At 37.9% G+C, this 21,982-nt stretch overlaps 1 protein-coding gene across 19 annotated transcripts in view; it reads left to right on the top strand.

Annotated features, from left to right (window-relative positions):
* The window catches only part of LOC117409088 (teneurin-3), a 428,090-nt gene that overhangs the window by 393,239 nt on the left and 12,869 nt on the right, over window positions 1-21,982 (top strand). For 15 of the 19 annotated variants that reach the window (XM_034014709.3, XM_034014714.3, XM_034014715.3 and 12 more), the window contains 10 exons: window positions 1,618-1,737; window positions 2,701-2,962; window positions 3,819-4,086; window positions 7,722-7,865; window positions 13,769-14,018; window positions 14,390-14,410; window positions 16,580-16,812; window positions 17,538-17,692; window positions 19,218-20,092; window positions 21,228-21,403. In XM_034014709.3, the coding sequence (XP_033870600.3) occupies window positions 1,618-1,737; window positions 2,701-2,962; window positions 3,819-4,086; window positions 7,722-7,865; window positions 13,769-14,018; window positions 14,390-14,410; window positions 16,580-16,812; window positions 17,538-17,692; window positions 19,218-20,092; window positions 21,228-21,403 (2,504 nt within the window). The remainder of the gene's footprint in view (window positions 1-1,617; window positions 1,738-2,700; window positions 2,963-3,818; window positions 4,087-7,721; window positions 7,866-13,768; window positions 14,019-14,389; window positions 14,411-16,579; window positions 16,813-17,537; window positions 17,693-19,217; window positions 20,093-21,227; window positions 21,404-21,982) is intronic. The other 4 variants (XM_034014711.3, XM_034014722.3, XM_034014713.3 and 1 more) reach the window with 1 other exon arrangement.

Raw genomic sequence — 21,982 nt, 5'->3', positions numbered from 1 at the left:
ACAAGGAAAGCATCTGCATGCTAATAAAAAACACAGCTAAACAAGATTAATGGCTTTCTGGCTACAGCTCTTTAAGATGCCTGTTTACAGTACTCACATTTGGATTGATCCAGGGCTGTTCATTTTCAGTTCTTAAAGTAATACAAAACAGTAAAAAGATGACCCCTACAGTGCCAATGCAAAAGACTCAGCCTTCAGCCCCTGCTAAATGCCACCAAGCAGCACAAGATGGATGATGTGATGATGATCTGTTATTGAGACATGTACTAGTCTACTGCTTAGTCGCTGGTAAATTCTTGTAAATAATTAGCCCAGTGGAGAAATCCGGTTATTTAAACAAAGGCTTTTTAACACTTTTCTCCTGTTAAAAGCAGCAGTTGACAGAGATTGATGCAGGTTTTGACTTTTTGGATCACAACCTTTTTGACCTGTAGGTGGACAGTCCTAATCAAATAAGAACAGGCGTTGCTACTAATTAAGTTTGAAATGCATATATTCATTGATCCTCTATAAGATGCCAGTTCTAAAATGATGTTCTAATTAGTGATAGTCATTGACAGAAATGATTCTGTATTTCTATCTTTAGCTTAAAACCTGAGAGTATATGGAGGTTTAGCTAGAGATACTGTCAAGTTTTGTCAGGAAGACAGCTAGATTAATTGGGTTGCTGGTAGAAGAAAAGGTTAAACTTTTAAGTGGACTGAGCCTGAGAAATAGAATTATTATTATTATTATTTATTTCTTAGCCGACGCCCTTATCCAGGGCGACTTACAATTGTTACAAGATATCACATTATTTTTACATACAATTACCCATTTATACAGTTGGGTTTTTACTGGAGCAATCTAGGTAAAGTATCTTGCTCAAGGGTACAGCAGCAGTGTCCCCCACCTGGGATTGAACCCATGACCCTCCAGTCAAGTCCAGAGCCCTAACCACTACTCCACACTGCTGCCCTTATGAGGCGGGTTTAATACTCCTCACTACATGGTAACAACATGCCATGGATGGTCTGTTTCATTAGCACTTTAGAAACCAGTAATGACCTGAAAATAAACCAATAGCTAATAGCAGTGTCTTGTACTGTATCGCACAGAGTAAAGGAAGATGATTAACACAGGAACTCTTGTACTCGCTGTGATTTACCAGCATTAATGCAGTTAGGCACAGCAGTTGATTAAAAGTTGAAGCACAAATGTTCCTTAACGCCACTTTAAATCTTTCACTTTCCAGCCCCTACAGGTTTATAAATTGTTTCAGAATGAATTGGACTTCGAAGTTTTCTTTAAGTAATTGCCAACTATGTGATATATGGTTGAAAAGTATATAGTTTATCATTTTTAAGCATTCATCACTAAATTATTGATCTCGATAAGTCTCCAGAGAACAACTTGCAACAAATTAAAATGTGAAATAATTTCAGAATCACTTAGAGAATATAAATTATGCCTGGTTAAAAGGGGCACGGAATTGGGAGTGTTCCTCAGCTGATTTCATGAATAACGATGGATTGGTGCTTTTAGATTGCGTTACCTGTAAATCATGCTTGTGATGGCCTTGAGAGAGAACAGATGTTAATTGTAATGGTTTTGTTTTGCTGTTTGTTTGTTCTGCAGCCTGGTGTCCATCATCAGAGGTCAGGTGCTAACAGCGGATGGAACCCCTCTCATTGGAGTTAATGTCTCATTTGTGCACTATCCAGAGCACGGATACACCATTGCCCGGCAGGATGGAATGTACGTCTATTTTATCTGCTTTGTCGAATATGGCAAATTAGACATGTCTACTAATTGTGTTTAATATGTTTCACCATCTGGTCACACTTTTTATGGAATTAGTGTTGACAAACCTCTTGTATATCTCTAGAGGTAAAACTAAGATTAAGAACATTTATAATAAAATGTGATAATTTTGAGTAACAAGATGGATGTTGTAATGTGTATACTGTATAAGGTGATTTGTTCAGAACTAGCCTTTCCTGTGGGTTACCTTTCAAGGACAGACAGAGTGGGAAAAAAAACAAACAAACACTAGTGTGCCCTTGGCTGCAGTTATGATCTCTGCAAAACTTCTAGGAAAAAAAGGAAACATTAAAAGCATCTACTGTACTGCCTGACCTAAGGAGCTGTTCAGTCCTTGAGCCAGCATTAACTTGGAAAGAAAGCAGTTGGGATGCTGTATGAGGTCAGTCAGGGCAATGGAGCACTAGACTGCATGCAGAGCCTTCCCAGATAGAAGTGCACCCCCTGGGTAATGGAACCATGGTGAATGTAGGGCATTAGTTAAAATCCTTCATTCCAAACCAATAATTCTGTCATGGACAACACAGAGGTAGTAAACACTATAGTTTGTCAGAGAAATGGAGGTCCAGCTTTTACACAAACGCAATAAATAAACGACATTATCATACATTAGTCATGTTACACACTGGAACTTTTATACAGTATGTACAGAGTGCTATAGGATCCTGCGAGGACATTCAAGTCCCAAGAATTCAAAAAGCAGAAAGAGGACAATTTAATCAGGAAGGGTTACCTAGCTTTATATGTGTGGAGGTACAGCCTATAAACGTTGACCTTATTTGAACCTTTTTGCAGTTAAGTGAGAAGGGGTAAATTGAATGCTGTAAAATTGCAGATTATGCTCTGTTAATTTATTTTCTTTCACTTTACTGAGTTTTGTTTTGGCTCTTTGGTTAGGTTTGACCTGCTGGCCAATGGTGGCGCCTCATTGACTCTGAGCTTTGAGCGTGCTCCGTTTCTAACCCAGTACCGCACTGTCTGGATCCCCTGGAATGTGTTTTATGTCATGGACACACTGGTGATGAAGAAAGAAGAGAATGACATTCCCAGCTGTGACCTGAGCGGGTTTGTAAGGCCCAGCCCTCTCATTGTCTCATCTCCATTATCCACGTTTTTCAGGTCATCCCCTGAAGAGAGCCCCATCATTCCTGAGACACAGGTAAATAAGCACCAATCATGAGGTATATGTTACCTTTTGGACAGTATTTCTCAGCTTTTGGAAGTGGGAATCATTAATGAAACACTGAACCAGATTGGTGTCATCTGATAATTAAGAAAATAACTAAAAATGCTAATTGTGCTGCATTAGTATGCATAGCAAGCAGTAAGCAATAAGAATGTATGCTCAAAAAATATATTAATTAAAAGCAAAAGTAGAATTATGAGACAGAAAGTTTATTATTATTGTTATCTTGTGAGGTTTTTTGTTTGTTTGTTTTTTCCCCACAATACCAATTCAGTTCAATTCAGACTTGGTTATTATGGTACAACCTGAAACAGCTTCCATTTAAAATAGTATATATAAATGTTGCAACATTCATTAAATTAATAATAATAATAAAATTAATATTACATATCAATGTACAACATGCAGTAAACAACATATTAACGTGAAGCTACATGCTAAGAGTTCTGCCTCCGTATTCTGCAGTTCCTTGTTTTACATAGATATCATCTGTGATTCCTTTGCTGGTGGAATGTCAGTAGAAAACACAAGTAACTTGAGTGCTTAAAACCCAGACACAGGCGCCAACAGTTACTGCTTAGCCTTGGGGGAAAAAAAGTATATTGTACTGTTGTTTCATTGAACTCATGCTGCCTCATTGAAACATCACTGACAAAGTTTCACTGCGTGTAAGAACAAATCTGCGATTATGGCCTACTGAACATAGCCTGCAGGGCTACATATGGACTGCAACACAAATTAACATGTAGTTATGTCGTTTTTGTTTTTCTTGCTAACGTTGCATTGGTGGAAGACAAAATGTCATACTGGGCTGTATATTCCTTTTCAGGTCCTACAAGAAGAGACTGCAATCCCAGGCACTGATCTCAAACTATTCTACCTGAGCTCCCGTGCAGCAGGTTATAAGCCTATCCTTAAAGTGACCATGACCCAGACTAATATCCCATTCAACCTCATGAAGGTCCATCTCATGGTAGCCGTGGTGGGCAGGCTCTTTCAAAAGTGGTTTCCAGCCTCTCCCAACCTGTCCTACACCTTTATATGGGACAAGACAGATGCTTACAATCAGAAGGTTTATGGCTTGTCTGAAGCAGTGGGTGAGTTGTGTGTCATTTTTGTTACCATGTGGAAAGGACATTAATTCACAAATGAGTGCCTGTGTTTTGATACAAAAGGCAAGGCAAAATAATAGCGAAATACAAGGTTCAACATTTTTCAGCTTGTATTTAGCAATAGCTTTTAGAGTTCTGTATGAGAAGGCCCCGTTCCTCTACTACTAGAATGGTCAAAGGTCTGTTCATCATATAAAACTGAAATATAAAACCAAAGGGACAAATATTATCTTCGGTCCTCTGTATGTATTACATTACTGTAAGCAAGACGATAACAGAAAATCACTAAAATATCAAGTAGGCCAGTCATCAATTCCCAATACCAATATGTGTTTCCCCAGCATCATGAGTCATCTGTTTGTCATTGAATTCATTCATACAGTTTAATTAATATTTGCAACTTGTTGTGGTAAGGGGTGACATTTCCTTAATTATTTGTTTCTTTTTTTTTTGCTAGTTTAAGAGGATTAAGATCTTCAATGTATAGCAGATTTTTGTTTTTGCTTTACAAAATATATATAAGAACATAAGAACATAAGAAAGTTTATAAACGAGAGGAGGCCATTCGGTCCATCTTGCTTGTTTGGCTGTTAGTAGCTTATTGATCCCAGAATCTCATCAAGCAGCTTCTTGATGGATCCCAGGGTGTCAGCTTCAACAACATTACTGGGGAGTTGGTTCCAGACCCTCACAATTCTCTGTGTAAAAAAGTGCCTCCTGTTTTCTGTTCTGAATGCCCCTTTATCTAATCTCCATTTATGACCCCTGGTCCTTTTTTCTTTTTTCAGGTCGAAAAAGTCCCCTGGGTCAACATTGTCAATACCTTTTAGAATTCTGAATGCTTGAATTAGATCACCGCGTAGTCTTCTTTGTTCAAGACTGAATAGATTTGATTCTTTTAGCCTGTCTGCATACGACATACCTTTTAAACCTGGGATAATTCTGGTCGCTCTTCTTTGCACTCTTTCTAGAGCAGCAATATGCTTTTTGTAACGAGGTGACCAGAACTGAACACAATATTCTAGATGAGGTCTTACTAATGCATTGTAAAGTTTTAACATTACATCCCTTGTCTAGATGAAGACATTTCTGAGTCAACATAAACTCCTAGGTCTTTTTCATAGATTCCTTCTTCAATTCCAGTATCTCCCATATGATATTTATAATGCACATTTTTATTGCCTGCGTGCAGTACCTTACACTTTTCTCTATTAAATGTCATTTGCCATGTGTCTGCACAGTTGTGAATGCTGTCTAGATCATTTTGAATGACCTTTGCTGCTGCAACAGTGTTTGCCATGCTCCATTTTGAGGTTTCTTCTCTAATCAGTACTTTCTGTTTTCTACATGTTAACCACTCCCTAATCCATGTGCATGCATTTCCTTGAATCTCTACTGCATTCAGTTTGAGAATTAATCTTTTATATATATATACAGTGGCTCTCAAAAGTATTCAACCCCCTTGGACTTTTCCACATTACATTGTGTTACAGCATGGAATCAAAATTGATTTAATTAGGGGTTTTTACTACTGATCAACACAAAAAAAGTCCATAATGTCAAAGTGAAAAATAAAATCTACAAATTGTTCTAAATTAATTACAAATACAAAACAGAAAATAATTGATTGCATAAGTATTCACCCCCTTGAGTCAATATTTGGTAGAGGCACCTTTGGCAGAAATTACAGCCATGAGTCTATTTGGATAAGTCTCTACCAGCTTTGCACATCTGGACACTGCAATTGTTGCCCATTCTTCTTTGCAAAATTGCTCAAGCTCTGTCAAGTTGGATGGGGACCTTTGGTGAACAGCAATTTCCAACTCTTTTCACATATTCTCAATTGGATTGAGGTCCAGGCTTTGACTGGGCCACTCTAGAACATTGACCTTTTTGTTTTTAAGCCACTCCAGTGTGGCTTTGGCTGTATGTTTGGGGTCATTGTCCTGCTGGAAGATGAATCTTCTCCCAAGTCACCGGTCTCTTGCAGACTTCAGCAGGTTTTCCTCCAGGATTTCTCTGTACTTTGCTGCATCCATTTTGCCCTCTATCTTCACGAGCTTTCCAGGTCCTGACGCAGAGAAGCATCCCCATAGCATGATGCTTCCACCACCATGCTTCACGATAGGGATGGTGTTCTCAGGGTGATGTGCGGTGTTAGGCTTGCGCCAAACATAGCGCTTAGCGTTGAGGCCAAAAAGCTCTATTTTGGTCTCATCAGACCACACTTGGTCTCAGAGTCTCCCACATGCCTTCTGGCAAACTCTAGCTGAGTTTTTCCAACAATGGCTTTCTTTTTGCCACTCTCCCATAAAGGCCAGTTTTGTGAAGCAACTGGGCTATTGTTGCCGTATGGAGAGTGTCTCCCAGCTCAGCCGTGGAAGACTGTAACTCCTTTAGAGTTGCCACAGGCCTCTTGGTGGCCTCCCTGACTAGTGCCCTTCGCGCCCGGATACTCAGTTTTTGTTCTTGACAGATTCACAGTTGTGCCATATTATCTCCATTTCTTAATAATGGACTTTACTGTGCTCCGGGGGATATTCAGTGCCTTGGAAATGTTCTTATATCCTACCCCTGATTGGTGCTTTTGAAGAAACTTATTCCGGATTTGCTTTGAATGTTCCTTCGTCTTCATGATGTAGTTTTTGTTAGGAAATGTACTAACCAACTGTGGGACCTCCCAGAGACAGGTGTATTTAACCTGAAATCATGTGACACCTTAATTGCACACAGGTGGACTCCATTCAACTAATTATGTGACTTCTAAAGACAATTGGTTGCACCAGAGCTTATTTAGGTGTGTCATAGCAAAGAGGGTAAATACTTATGCAATCAATTATTTTCTGCTTTATATCTGTAATTAATTTAGAACAATTTGTAGATTTTATTTTTCACTTTGACATTATGGACTTTTTTTGTGTTGATCAGTGGCAAAATCTCCTAATTAAATCCAATTTGATTCCATGTTGTAACACAATAAAATGTGGAAAAGTCCAAGGGGGGGGTGAATACTTTTGAGAGCCACTGTATATATATATATATATATATATATATATATATATATATATATATATATATATAATGTAATGACTGGTAAAGGTGCCTTTGTATTAAAAGGCTGCAACTTTGATTCTCACCTTTCTATTCATCTTAGTTTAATGCCAATTAAATATATTTGTACTGTGCCCAATTCAAAAACTTAGAAGCTATTGATCTGGGAAAGTCAAAGGTTCAGTCCCATAATGCAATTGACTCAACCTAGACTTGAGTTTAAAAGGATTGCTCTGATGCACCATATGAGCACTATTTCAAAGTGTTGGTATGGGAGAGGTGATGTAAAGGACAAGACTTAAAAGCGCAGAGTGTGACATACTGTACATATACAGTGCTGTTTATGCTGCTATATAAGAGAGCTGTATGAAAAATAAGAGACCTAGGTAAAAATGGAAATCTATGTCAAGCAGACAAGCACCAACTAAAACTAAGGCTTTTTTCTGTGATAAGCTTTACCTCAGAATTTATGATTAGGTGTTTGAAGTTCTAGATGAAAGAAGAGACATTCTTTGATAAAAGTGTATTCCTTTCATTGTCAACTGTATCTTACATTCTTGTCATTTTAGTATCTATCGGGTTTGAGTATGAATCCTGTCTGGACCTGATCCTCTGGGAGAAAAGGACTGCCATTTTACAGGGATATGAACTGGATGCTTCTAATATGGGTGGCTGGACACCAGACAAGCATCACGTGTTGGATGTCCAGAATGGTAAGAAGCTCATGTTTTAAATGTCAGCGTGTCCTTTTTAATTTATTGCATATACATCCTTATACATAGGCACCCAGATGAGTTAACTATGGCTTGGATGGTTAGACACTATTTTAAAAGTGTAAGAAATATTTGTGAATAAAAGAAAGAGAATTTTCAAATGTAGAATTCTATCTGAACTTCAGAATGGTTACCTTAAATGTTTTTATACTTTTGAAATGTATAAGAAAAAAGTGTCCTTTCGCTTGTAATATTATCAGCTTGAAATCTATTAAGACTGGAATGCAGATGCTGCAGAGTTAATTAAAAAAAGATACCTACAGTAAGTGCTTAAGAGAAACAAGTACAAAGGTGTTCATCCATAAAATACCGTACTGTGTGAACCAGACAACATTAAGGATAAAATATTACAAAAATGTTTAAGACAGTCCTTCTGCAGCCAAAAAATGAATGCCACTACCTATTCAGAGGGTGAATCGATCCAGGTTTTAAATTTTGTTAAGGAGTAGAGTTTGACAGTTAGTGACTTTTTAAAGTGACGCATGTCTAATTGAATAAACGAAGTGATTAGTTGTAATGACAAGCTGGATGAGCCAGAGAAATGAATCGAGGTGGGGAATGTCAACACTGACAGGTGTTTGCATGGGCACGCTGAAAAGTTGCAATAAATTTTCTAATGAAGATGAAATATTATTCATCATCCCATTTCATGATAATAGAGGAGAAATGTGAAGGACCAGTCTTTCAAAGTAATGACAGAATAAATCAGGTGCAATAACGCAGTGTGCTGACTTGTAGGATTCACATGATGAAAATTACAGAACCTAACCAGACAAAGATTACAAGTATGTTTAACCCTTTTACACATGGTGTTTCTTTCGTAAATATGTGAATTATTTGTCAGTGCCGTGGAACCAAAGGGACAAAGCTAATAAACACACAATTAGAAGAATAATCCTCAACAGACTCTCTTTTTTCTTGTAGTGCCTGTTTGAGTGACAGAGTCCTGAAGCCTCTTAGGCTTTGTGCCCGTTGTCTTTGGGAGTTTGTGGCCCTTTAATCTGAGTGCTGCATGAAGTTGGTTGGGCCTGCAGTCCATTTATTTTATTTTTTTTGTTTGTTTGTTTTTTTGTCCAGTGCAGCCATGTTCCTTAACCCTTAACTCAGCCTGATTGTGTCAGCTTTATTCACTGCGCAGCAGATAAATCCATTCTATCTAGCATGTCTTAACATGCCCTGTCACTGGACCTGCTTTTTGATTCACAATGGTCACATGCACTATTACTCTCCCCCTCCATTACACACAAAAATGTCATGCACTGTTATCTATCCTTCCCATCTCACACAGTGGCAACATGTGCTATTACTTTATCAACACAAAATGCAATCATGTCCATTACTGTGCCATCTCTATCTAACACAGTGACAGCTAGTACTGCTCTGCTATCTTACTACTGTTACACATTGCCAGCATCCATTCTTAGTCTACAGTATGTCTGCATCATTCCTGTGGGCTCTTGTTTGGTGCCTTCTTATAAATGAACCAGTTTATTTAAAAAAAGAAGACATTTAAACATAATATAATAGAAAAGATACATAAATAAACCCCAAAGTGGCAACTATAAGGAAATGTTAAATGTTAAAACAATAATATTACAATAATTGCTAACAATCATTAAACATATTTTAAATAAAGGGCTAAGTTAAATATATTATTATTATTATTATTATTATTATTATTATTATTATTATTATTATTATTATCATGTTTAAAGTTAATTGACCTTGTAATAGACTACTGTTTATTCCTGATACAGTAGCTAACCCCAAGAGAAAGGCTCTTAACTCTGCTTTGCAATATTATTAGCTTAATCAACTCAACATGGGAATTCTGCAACCTAAAACAAACAAATTTAATTCACCTGCGGCACAAAATGTATTTCTGGTCTAAACTGGACCAAATATCAACCTACAAGAACTTGGGCAGTACTAAGTCAGACGAGTCTTCCACACACCCTAAAGAGACCTTATATGGCTTCTATTAGCTGACATGTTACGCTTGATAGAATGATAAATAAATTTCAGAAACAAACGCCTTTTGCACCCAATCTTTTTTTCCAATTCAGAGGGTTTTATTTTTTTTTGGAGAGGTTTAGCTGTATATGATTAATGTCACTCTAGTTCAGTGCAAGGCAAAAAGAAAAACTAATAAAATGAAGTGGAAAACATCTAGGAATTAGAAATCCGTTCAATAAACTGAGTATCTTGTTTATCTTGATTTGATTAATACATTATCAATAATGTTAATTATACAATGCTACACTGGAAAGTCTAACAAGGGCAGTAACAGCAATTAATTTTAACCATTTCTGCACCAGCTTTTTTTTGTCATCTTCCTTGCTTCCTTGCTTGTCCTCTCATCCATAAAGATGATGGTGTTTCCCTGCATCTTCCAGCTGACTTTAGATTGCCTCGCAACATTCCTTATCTACAAGCACTACCTCCACAATCTGATGCTCAATGTCTGCACATGGCACAGCTCTCATCATCTTGTATCTCCAACTGCTACACATTGTTTGTGTTGGCAAGAGATTGTATACAAAACATTGACAAAATTGTAATCTTTAAGACAACATTGTTCCCAGATCCAAGCAAGGTCTGTATAATTAGACTGCCTTGATTCCTCCTCTCTGTAACCCTGACTATTTTTAATTCCTGGGGTGCTGTCTTCCAAACAGCCCAACATGTGACCACTGGACTAGTGTCTCCATAAACAACACACATATCTGATAGACAGCAGAGTACCTCTGAAGCTACTGTATGTCTTGGTAGATTGGACACCACCTGTCCAAGATTTTGCACTGTAACCTTCTCATTTGTTTCACAATGCTCAACTTACAAACTGCTTCTTGCCCAAAGTATTGAATTAAATCCTCAAATGTGTTTCCTTCAATTTTTGCTTTTTGTTATTGATGTCTTAAAGACTCACAGCCATTGAAAATATGTGTAAAGCAGCATTTATTAGAAGTAGTTTTCTACAGGTAATTCAAAGTCTTCTCATTTTAGTTAGCTTTGTCTCAAGAGCTGCAGTATAAATCATGCATACAATACAATAGAATTTAGATTGTATTTTTGTGAACAAACATCCCAGGGCTCAGAACATTATAACAAGACTGACAGCAAATTCAACGGACAAGTCAGGCAAAACACCTACCATTGTACACCTGAATGCAGTCATATAATCAGTGGCGGCGTTTGTCCCTCGGTGGCCATATGCAGAGCTCAATTCCGGGGCCCCTATTCCCTATTCTTACCAGTAATACTACCCTACAGTACCATGACTTTCAAACAGGGCAACAACGACACTATGAAATGTATTGCATTTTACTACAGCAATTGCAAAAAAGACTCAGAGTTAAAAATCAACCTTTTGTGCTTTCGCTGCTGCAAAGTCTGCAATTACAGCTGAATAATCCAGTTTATGGCTTGTGGCATAGATAAAAAGAACGGTAAAATGACTAATACCTCATTCATTCTGGTGCAGACGAGGTGAATAATTTTGTTTTGTTTTGTTTTTAAGTAATTGAGCCACGACAACAGGGGGCCCTTGCTGCATCGGGGCCCATGCAATTACATGGCTTGCATGTGCCTAAAACCAGTACTGCATATAATGCACAGTTTATAAGTGTTTTAGTTTCCAAACACCATTAATAAATTAGTCCCCACATAACTATATGAAAGAACCCCAACTGACTGCACTGTGGCAGACCTTGTGAATTTTACAGCTAATAAACTTCAGTTCTCTACATGGAACTCATTTCTATACTATGTATCCCGTTTAGACTCCAGAGATGAGGCACTGATGCATTAGTCTCCTTCATCAGCCATTATTATATTGCTGTTTTTCAACCACTGGAAAAAGAAAATGTCCCTTTTCAGCGGCCAGGAAGCTGTGCATTATTTGTACATTAAATTGAATTAAACTTGGTTGTGCAGTACTTCAAAGCTCCTCAAGTCTGGCTTATTTAAATTTCACACTTGTCCACGGCATCAGTATCTGATGTTTAAAAATCCATGGTTTTGTGACTGAAGAGCTTCATGGTAAATTGGGGATGTGCTGTTTGTGAGCCGAGAACACCCTGGCCGACCTAACTCTCCCTCCCCCCGGACGACGCTCGGCCAATTGAGCGCCGCCCCCTGGGAGCTCCCGTCCACGGTCGGCTATGGAATAGCCTGGACTCGAACCGGCGACGTCCAGGCTATAGAGCGCATCCTGCACTCTAGCGAGTGCTTTTACTGGATGCGCCACTCGGGAGCCCCCCATGTGTTTGTGCCGAGTGTGTCACCTTGTAAGTCGTGTTGATCATCTCTAAGCCTGATCTGCCTTTATCAAAGTAGTATCCATACAGTACTGCATTGAAGTGGTGTGAGAGCTTTATTATTTTGTAAAGTTACAGGATCTTCTTTTAAGCCTTCCCAACACAATGAAACCAGCTAAGCAATAAATAACAAACAAGCATACGGTTCGCATGGTTTACAGAATATTGAGATTTATAATGACATGCATGTATTGGTGTTAGCTAGTCATTCATACAGCAGACCTTGATGGAGTCATTGATCTATGTAGTAATGAGGACTGTGCTAGGATTCAGTTGAGCTTGAATTCTAACACATTGCTGAATATGAATAATTTAACTCTCACAGCATGTAATCGTCCTTTGATGTTCCTCTTTGAAGCCAAAAACAGTTGTATTTGCGGAGTACTTTAATGTTTATCTATAATGACTGGTGCTCTTAGGGCATTCAAGTTAGAAAATGCATTAAGCATGGTTTGGTCTGCCAAAGGTTTATCTTGTCGTCTTTGGTTTGTTAGCATTGCAAGACTACGGTGGCTCGTTGAGGCCATTGGGGGAAAAAAAGTCTTTGTTATGTCGAGATCTTTGTTATGTCAGGATCTCGAGAAAACGGAAGTCATTACTTCAGTTTTCTTGAGGGGGGGGTGGTTGGGGGTTTGATGGCCCCAACGAGAAGCCATACAAGACAATCACTGCATGAAAAATAACACATCGTTAGGTAGGCAAGGCTACAGAAACGTTCTTCACCCAAGTAATTACACAACATCTGATTAAATCTGTAGCTGTTACCTCAGGTTTTTAGGTTGAATTTACTCAATGTAAAGGCTGATTCGTCTATTTGTTATTATCTGTACGACATATGCCCCATGTGCGTATCTTAACGCAGTACTGAGTAAAATAATCTTTCACATTATCTCAGAAGACAAAATAACTATTTTTGAAAGTAAGTTTGCCTATTTCCAAAAGTGGTTGTTACTGACTTGTAAAGATTTTCAGTAGCAAATTGTATACTAATTTTCAAAATATAAACTAAATCGCACTTTTTGAAAATCTCTGCATGTTATGTACAGGTTGCAGATTAGTATTCTCTAGGTCATATTGTAGTGGTTTGGCAAGGGTACGGACCACTCTTTTAAGGATGGGAAATAGCCTCGCAGAGGCTGCCTTTGGATGGTTGTGATTGTGACGTGTGGTGTATTTATGTAAACCATGTTTACTTTTTTTAACTTCATATTGCTGTGGAGTCTATTACACTTTTCTAAGTAATGCACTTTTTCAACAGTAAAATTAATGTAATTTGTATTAATAAAAACATACATTTCAAATGTAGGCATGATGACATTTAAATTCTGACATACCATAATACTATGACTTAACAAGTTCAAAATTAAAAAGTCATGTTTGAAACTGTAATTGGTTTCTTAAAATGTTTATATTATATTTGTAGTAGTTTTTCATTGGCAGTTGGGAATAAAAAGTCATTTTAAGTTAAAATCTCATGAATGACCTTTGTTTTTAAAAAATATTTGCTCATCCTTTTAACCGCAGGAATCCTGTACAAAGGAAACGGGGAGAATCAGTTCATATCCCAGCAGCCCCCTGTGATAAGCACCATCATGGGCAATGGGCGCAGACGAAGCATCTCCTGCCCCAGCTGCAATGGCCAGGCAGATGGGAACAAGTTGCTGGCACCGGTTTCCCTAGCTTGCGGCATCGACGGGAGTTTGTATGTTGGTGACTTCAATTATGTTCGACGTATATTCCCTTCAGGGAATGTCACAAGTGTCATGGAACTGAGGTAAGTTATTGATCTCAATAAATAATTTTCTGTTAAGCATGCTATATTGTTCAAAGCATGGTCTGTCTTTGTTAATGTATTCTTTGTAATACATGCAATATTTAACATACCCAAATAAACCAGTGTAGCACTAATAAAATGAACATGCAGTACCTGGTGTTTGTGAAAAAGAACTGTATCTTTGGAAGGTCTGATCTCTCTGTCATCTAAAAATAAAAAAAATAAAAAAGTATTTTAATATTCTCCTGTTTGTCCAGTAAAAGTCATTTTAATATTTTCCTGTTTTTGTCCTTTATTTGCATGTATTTCTCTTCTCCCTTTGTATGTAACTGATACCTTTCATTTTTTCTATCTCCCTGCATTCTTCTAAGAAATAAAGATTTCAGACATAGGTAAGCTTAAAAAAAGTTTACATAGTAAACTCCCTAAGTGTTGTGTAACCATCAGTGTGTCATCATCTGAATGGCAAATTATTTTTCATTAATATATAAATATTGGGGAGTCATAAAAATGCATGCTATATTATCCCCAGAAGTGAGTCAAAATAGGTTGTTTAATTTGGAATGTGATAAAACCACCCACTATTGACTAATATACTGTAGAGCCTCATAAACATTAGCAACAATCAACCTCACACTCCTCTAATGGAGCTGTTTTGATGGATGTACAGCACTGCATCTTTTATCAGCAGTTTCTTTTTTGTCTGTTTTTACAAGGAGTAAATCATTATCTCAACAGCTGGGCTAAGCTTGTTTTTTTAGACAATACAAATGGAGTGGAACTTTTCAATGACATTCTACTATTTTAGCAGTTTCATCTATATTTGATTTTGCCTAAAGCAGCTCTTCATTCTACTCATTAATATGAAACATGCAAATAATGTATTTGCATGTTCACAGATTTGTATAGTAATTTAGGATATTCTGCTTTAGTCGATCTTTAAAATACCCTAGTAAAGTGTTGTTCTTGGTGAATAACTACAAAAGCACTGAAGATGGTTTTTATACAGTAGATGGACATGCATTTCCAATCAAAATGTGTCAAAAAGCCCTTTCATGCTGTTTGTGAAGTGGCTTTGTATCATTTTAAGCAGGTTTCATAGATGCAAATAAACATGGACTAATGAATATGGCAATAGTAGTTGACTATCATTAAAGTGTGCATATTGACATGATCTTATATACAGAGCTTCCATGGGTCTTCTCTTCTGGTTTTCATTCCAAATGAGCTCTTTAATTACTTAACCCTTAATTGAACTAATAATTTGCTGAGACCTTTTTAATTGTTCTCAGCTAAAGAGTTACAGAATTAAAGTTACTTATAAAATGTCATAGCTGACTTCATATCTGCAACTGTTTAAGAGCTGAAAATGATTAGTTCATTGAAGGGTTTAGTTAAGTAATTGGGAGCTCAGTTGGAATGAAAACTAGAAGGCACATGGGAAGCCCTGTTATTTTGCAATGGGATGTGATAATGATGGAAATGATCTGACAAATGATTAATGCCTTGTCACACAGTAGTGATTTTCAGTCACTCCCTGTTATATTCAGTTTGACAAAGGCCGTTTTTCTGTTGACTGGTATGAACAAAAAAAAAATTATGTAGGCATTACTAAAATAACGGTGGAGGATGAACCCTCATTGTATTACATGTATATGAGACTTTTTCTTTAGTGCTCCTTGGAATATCGTTCCATCTTTTCTTAATATCCTCCACCATTATTATCATAATGTCTACACTCTAGAAGTAAAGGCTGTCATTAGAACCTTGCTTTGCCACTGTGGGGAGACCTTTTTAGGTGCTTCTAAGAACCTTTTTTTACATGGGTACTATATTCTCTATTTGCAGACTTTCTTTTTGTCACGTAAGCTATGAAACATGTATTGAAAATTGGAGTTTGCAAAACAATACGGTATTATAAACCTCAATTTACAAACTGACTTGATCAGAAGGGTTAAAAAATTTGCTCTTTGCAAAATGTTATTAAATGTTTCTTTGTCCTTGAAAACGATGTCTCCTTCTTGCTGCAGACAAGTCTCCCACATCAACTTGCCTTTTATATAGCCTACTGTCTGACTGAAGCAAATTAACGCCTGCTTTTCAGAGTTCTTAAAATAATCAAGCAAATACCAGGCCCGCAATTACCGGCAGCTTAAACAAATTAGACGGAATATTTAATAGACCTGATCTGCAAAATCCCCTCCCAATTTTAGTGGTTTCGTTCAGAAACGCCCCAGAATTACATATGCATATACAGAATTACATATGCATCAAGGGCTAAAGCGCACAGAGACATTGCCCCCACAAATCACGTATTAATTGTGTGTTTATGCCATTGCGTGTGTTTTGTAAATCCCATCCAAGAATTCAGAACCCTCAGCACCCGTTTTACAGTCGTAAAACATGCGCAATCCTTTTATAAATCTGGGCCTTATTGCTTTATTCAATTTACCTTTATTATACAATGTGAAACATTGCATTGCATATGTGTAAGTAATCTGAAATGTCTGTTGAAATCCTCTTTAATGGAACTCATTTACATTAACTTTTCTATTATGCAGTACCAACCCAACCCACAGATACTACCTGGCAACTGACCCTGTCACCGGACAGCTTTATGTCTCTGACACGAATTCACGCAGGATTTACTGTACAAAGATGCTGACTGGTGCTAAAGACTTGCTGCAGAATTCTGAAGTGGTGGCAGGGACTGGGGAGCAGTGCCTGCCATTTGATGAAGCGAGATGTGGGGATGGAGGCAAAGCCATAGAGGCCTTACTTATGGGACCTAAAGGTACAGGCATCAACTCAACTGTGAACTGTCTAAACTGACTCTCTAGGAAGTAGTCTACTGTTGTTTTTATTTTTTTTATTATTCATGTACTATATTGTTGTTGTTGTTGTGTTTGTTTCATACACAAGGGGTTACTGGGTTTATTCATTTTAATTATGTATTTATCTTTTTACTTTGAAAAACTGCAAAAAAGTCCTTAGCCATTCATTACATCATCTTTGGTTCTGGTTAAATGTAAAAAGGGTGAAAGTGGCAGTTTCCCTGAAGCAGAAACCAGACAGTTTTACTTTTTAAACCCACTGTATCTCATTGGCATTTTAGTTCACAGACCTGTCCTGTTGGCAGGAGGTGCTGTAGCCATAGCAACAAGTATTGGTTCTTTCATTTCTGGCCTCTAAAGTTGATTTTAAAATGCCTTTTAACTACGGTAAATTTATTGTAGATTAAATTCAGCAAAGCATTTTAAGTTCTTAGAATATTTAAAAAAAACAATGCTGCATTGTTTTTCTAGGGAAAACATAATGAGTTTCGTTACAACAATCTCACATTGGGTTGGCTTATGAAAAAATTGGAGGGGAGACTAGAAAGCGCAATGTGAATTATTAAACTTGTACTTATTTGGTGACCTGAATACTTTTAAGCCAACTCCAACACATGTAGCAGTTATGTTTTGCTTAGTAAGGTGTAATCTTTTTTTTTTTTTTTTTTTTTTTTCCCGTATTCAGGAATTGCAGTCGACAAGAATGGTTTCATATACTTTGTGGACGGGACAATGATTCGAAAAGTCGATCAGAACGGTATCATCTCAACACTCCTAGGATCAAACGACCTTACTTCAGCCCGACCATTGACATGTGACACCAGCATGCATATTAGTCAGGTGATTCTTGAAGCTCTTTTAATCTACTGTATATGCCACTCAGTCTACATTTCCTTGGGAATACTAACATTAAAAGACCTGTATGGTTGCAGCACCACCTTGTGGAATGTCACTGCTCATCTGGAGCTAGCTTTTAACTTTTAACCTAATTAAAACATGAGGTATATTATTATCATAAACTGTAAGATCATATAATCTTGTCTTGCAAACTGTACACAAACATATACTGTATGCCATTTCTATAAGTTACTACACCCACAATCAGCTGGTTTTTAACCTTGGACCTCTCAAATTAATGTATCCAGATACCCTTTCACAGCTAAGTTAACTGACTGTGAACATCTGGTTAATACCATCCAATTGCCCTCTGCGCTGCATTCTGCAGGCTGTTGCAGTCTGTTTCTGCAAACCTAGGCCTACAGACTTGGTTTCCCCAACCTTGTGTAGTTGCTCAACACTGTCACCACTGACAAAGGCATATCCTCAGTGAGGAGTTCAAGTTATTCAAAAGTCATTACTCTTGGGTGAGGGAAACCACTTGTCTATGGCAGGGTGTATTTGGATCCAGTGGAGCACAAACAAACTAAGACAGCACTTGTCACCAATTTAATTATCACTGAGACTGGAATTCAAACTTGGAGCCCTTGGGGCACATGGCTCAAGCCCACTGAGCTGTCACCCCTAGTGCATAAATGAAGAAAGGATTCTTCCCTATAGAGTACATTATTGTCTATCTGAACTGTAATGCAGCTGCCACTTGAGGAAAATTGTTCTTTAAAATTGAAGTTCTGTGTTTTAAAAAAAATCACATTATACTGATATATTTTTTTAAATGTTAGTGCAGGAACTACCTTTCTAAAGAAGGTAGGTACTGGTGCAAAAGGTTAGGAAAAATAAGGTTCTGACTCTTGGTGGACTAATGGCGCTTAAATCTGCCTCTAGCCTTGACTTTAAATAATTGACTTGTTTATTTTCAAAACTCAAAATCCATCAGATAATTATATATTTCTGTTGAGTTGGACAGGACCATGAAGGCTAAATTAATCTGTCACCCTGTGAAGACAGGTCAGGACTGAGAACACTGGCAGAGATTTTGAGAAATTTGATCTAAAACTGCTCATACTGCTCCACATAATCTGTGCTAGACAGAAGGCTACAATCGCCAGTGTTAACAGTCAGTGTATTTTCACAGAAATATACTTCTAGTCAAAAAGTACTTAAATAATTAAAAGAATTCAAGATTAAACACCTCTGATTAGTTTAGTTCATGAAGATTTTTTAACTTAATACAGCCCAAAGACTATTTATAACGAGGCCCAGCTACAATAAGGCAAAGAGGAAACATCAAACCATAAAATCACTTAAAGACATGCAAATTAAATCAGACCAGGCAATACAGATGCCCAAACCTATTAAACCTTGTAAGTAAAATATCCCTTTACATCACTGTCAAACTACTGCCCAGAAGCAAAACTCTGATTTGTGCTGCACACTACAAACCGGCTTCCTCATTATCTTATTTCAGGTGCGCCTGGAGTGGCCAACAGACCTAGCTATTAACCCCATGGATAACTCCATTTACGTCCTGGACAACAACGTGGTGCTGCAGATAACCGAGAATCGGCAGGTGCGCATTGCAGCAGGGCGGCCCATGCACTGCCAGGTTCCAGGAATCGAGTACGCAATGGGCAAGCGGGCCGTCCAGACCACACTGGAGTCAGCAAGTGCCATAGCAGTGTCATACAGCGGTGTTGTCTACATTGCAGAGACGGATGAAAAGAAAATTAACCGCATTAGGCAGGTGACAACCAATGGTGAAATCTCTCTGCTTGCAGGCACCCCTTCTGATTGCGACTGCAAGAATGATGTCAATTGTGACTGTTACCAGACCGGGGACGGTTATGCCAAAGATGCAAAGCTCAATGCCCCTTCCTCTTTGGTGGTCTCTCCTGACGGCACATTGTACATAGCTGATCTGGGTAACATTCGGATTCGTGCAGTGTATAAGAACAAGCCTCTGTTTAATTCCATGAACCACTATGAAGTTGCTTCTCCTGCAGACCAAGAACTGTATATCTTTGACGTCAATGGTACACATCAGTATACCCTGAGCTTAGTCACTGGGGACTACATGTATAACTTTAGCTACAGTAATGAGAACGACATCACTGCGGTGACGGACAGCAATGGAAATACACTCCGCATTCGGAGGGATCCCAACCGCATGCCAGTGAGGATAGTTTCTCCAGACAATCAAGTGATCTGGCTCACCATTGGAACCAATGGAGGCTTGAAAACTCTCACTGCCCAAGGTCAAGAGCTGGTTTTATTCACTTACCATGGCAGCAGTGGTCTTCTAGCAACTAAAAGCATTGAGATTGGGTGGACAACTTTCTTTGAGTGAGTATGACAGATTATGAAAAGACACATTTAGTTATAAGTACCTAAAACCTACAACAAGCATGTAAAGGAGTGATATATATATATATATATACTGTATGAGGCATTTCTTTATATGTGTTGATTACTATGAAGTAGACTCGTCTGACAGATGGCTTCTGTCAGGAAGCAAAGCCCCCTGTTCATAAGCACCACACAATAGCTGTTGTGTAGTCTGACACAGAATGGGAAAGGAGTAGAAACTGAGAGATAAATCAGAGTGTGATGTTGCTGGCAGCTATCCAAAACAAGCAGACCAGACTATCAGAAATCACCCAAGATATCAATAAGACACAATGGCTACCAGTAGCTATCCTAGTGGCACTGTGTGTGTGTGTGTGTGTGTGTGTGTGTGTGTGTTTGTGTATCTACGGTACACAATGACCAATAGTTAAGCTGAAACTGGGTGCTGTCATTAAAGAAAGGCAGGTGAAGCAGCTCAGTATAAAAAAAATTCAAGTAAAATGTACACACTTAGAAAGAAAATTCACAACAGCTCTGTGGTTGTTTTGTTGTTGCGTATACTGTGTCATGAGTTGTTTACATTACACAATGCTTACAAAATAAACTGGCGCTGCACTGCAATTAGGAACCCTAAAGGGGAGATATTGGAAAAGCACCTGGGAGAGAGAGCGAGTTCAGGGTTATATCTTTAAGTAAAAGAAGAGAAATATTAACAAGATAAGTTAAATTATAAGCTGTAATTAAAATGAGAAAATTGCTACATTACTTTTCAGATGGAAGCTTAAAAGTTTTTGAAACAAGACTTTGTGCATGACTTTATGAATTCAAAGCTCCAGATTGACCATGTTTTAGTTACAAGTTAGATTACACTTTTGTTTTACAACATTATTAAAGATGAAAATGGTGGTTATCAAAAAAATGATTAGGAACTGAGATAAGGGGGGATTTCACTTTCTCTTTAACCAAATCATTATGTATGGGTTAATGTCTGTAACATGCATGTACTGTATTTTAGGCCCCCTGGAACTGGCCTTAAAAAAGATTTGCCTGTAAAAAAAAAAAAAAAAGAAAGAAAAGTGAATTACATGGTTTTGCATTTGAGGTCATTGGTCTAATTAATGTTGTCCTTTAGTTATGACAGTGAAGGCCGCCTGACAAATGTAACCTTTCCAACTGGGGTAGTCACCAACCTCCATGGGGACATGGAAAGGGCCATCACTGTGGACATTGAGACTTCCAGCAGGGATGAAGACGTCAGTATTACAACAAACCTGTCATCTATTGATTCCTTCTACACTTTGGTTCAAGGTAGGGCAGATTCCTGTATATTCAGAGAGAAAGTAACAAATTACACCAGGACAATATAAACTAACCTCTAGCAATTTGCCATTGCGTGAAGACACAGTCTTCTACAAGGCTTTTCGGTGTCGTTTCTATAAATAATTAAGCAGCCCATGTCCCCTTGTTGGTAGTTGCAGTACATACATTTGATGTATTCTATTGTAAAGCATCCAATATTGTCTTTGTCTGTGTTCCTGGTTCTGGGAAGAAGTAACTACGTGCTTTAAAAGTCAGGCCCTTCCTCTAAAGAACATTCTGAATAGTTTTGATATCTTAAGGAAATTATATGAACACATTACTTATCTCTTTGGTGGGTGGGTGGTTAGGTGGCAGTATTATAATAAGTCAGGTTAGCTTTGCTAATATACATCACAAGGTATAGAAGGTTTTGGAGGGCCCTAAGGCAAGTTACACTAAAGGCACCCTAAAGTTGAAGTAACTATGAGAAGAAAAGTACTGTAACTGTAAAACTGAGCCTTTTATAACTGCCCCATAGTTAACTCATACTATGTTCAGAAGCATTTGGAGAACAAACAGTAAAATAGC

This window comes from Acipenser ruthenus, chromosome 2 (assembly GCF_902713425.1).
Source record: "Acipenser ruthenus chromosome 2, fAciRut3.2 maternal haplotype, whole genome shotgun sequence".
NCBI lineage: Eukaryota > Metazoa > Chordata > Actinopteri > Acipenseriformes > Acipenseridae > Acipenser > Acipenser ruthenus.
The sequence above is the reverse complement of the archived record's forward strand: the minus strand, read 5'-3'. Positions and strand labels throughout refer to the sequence as shown.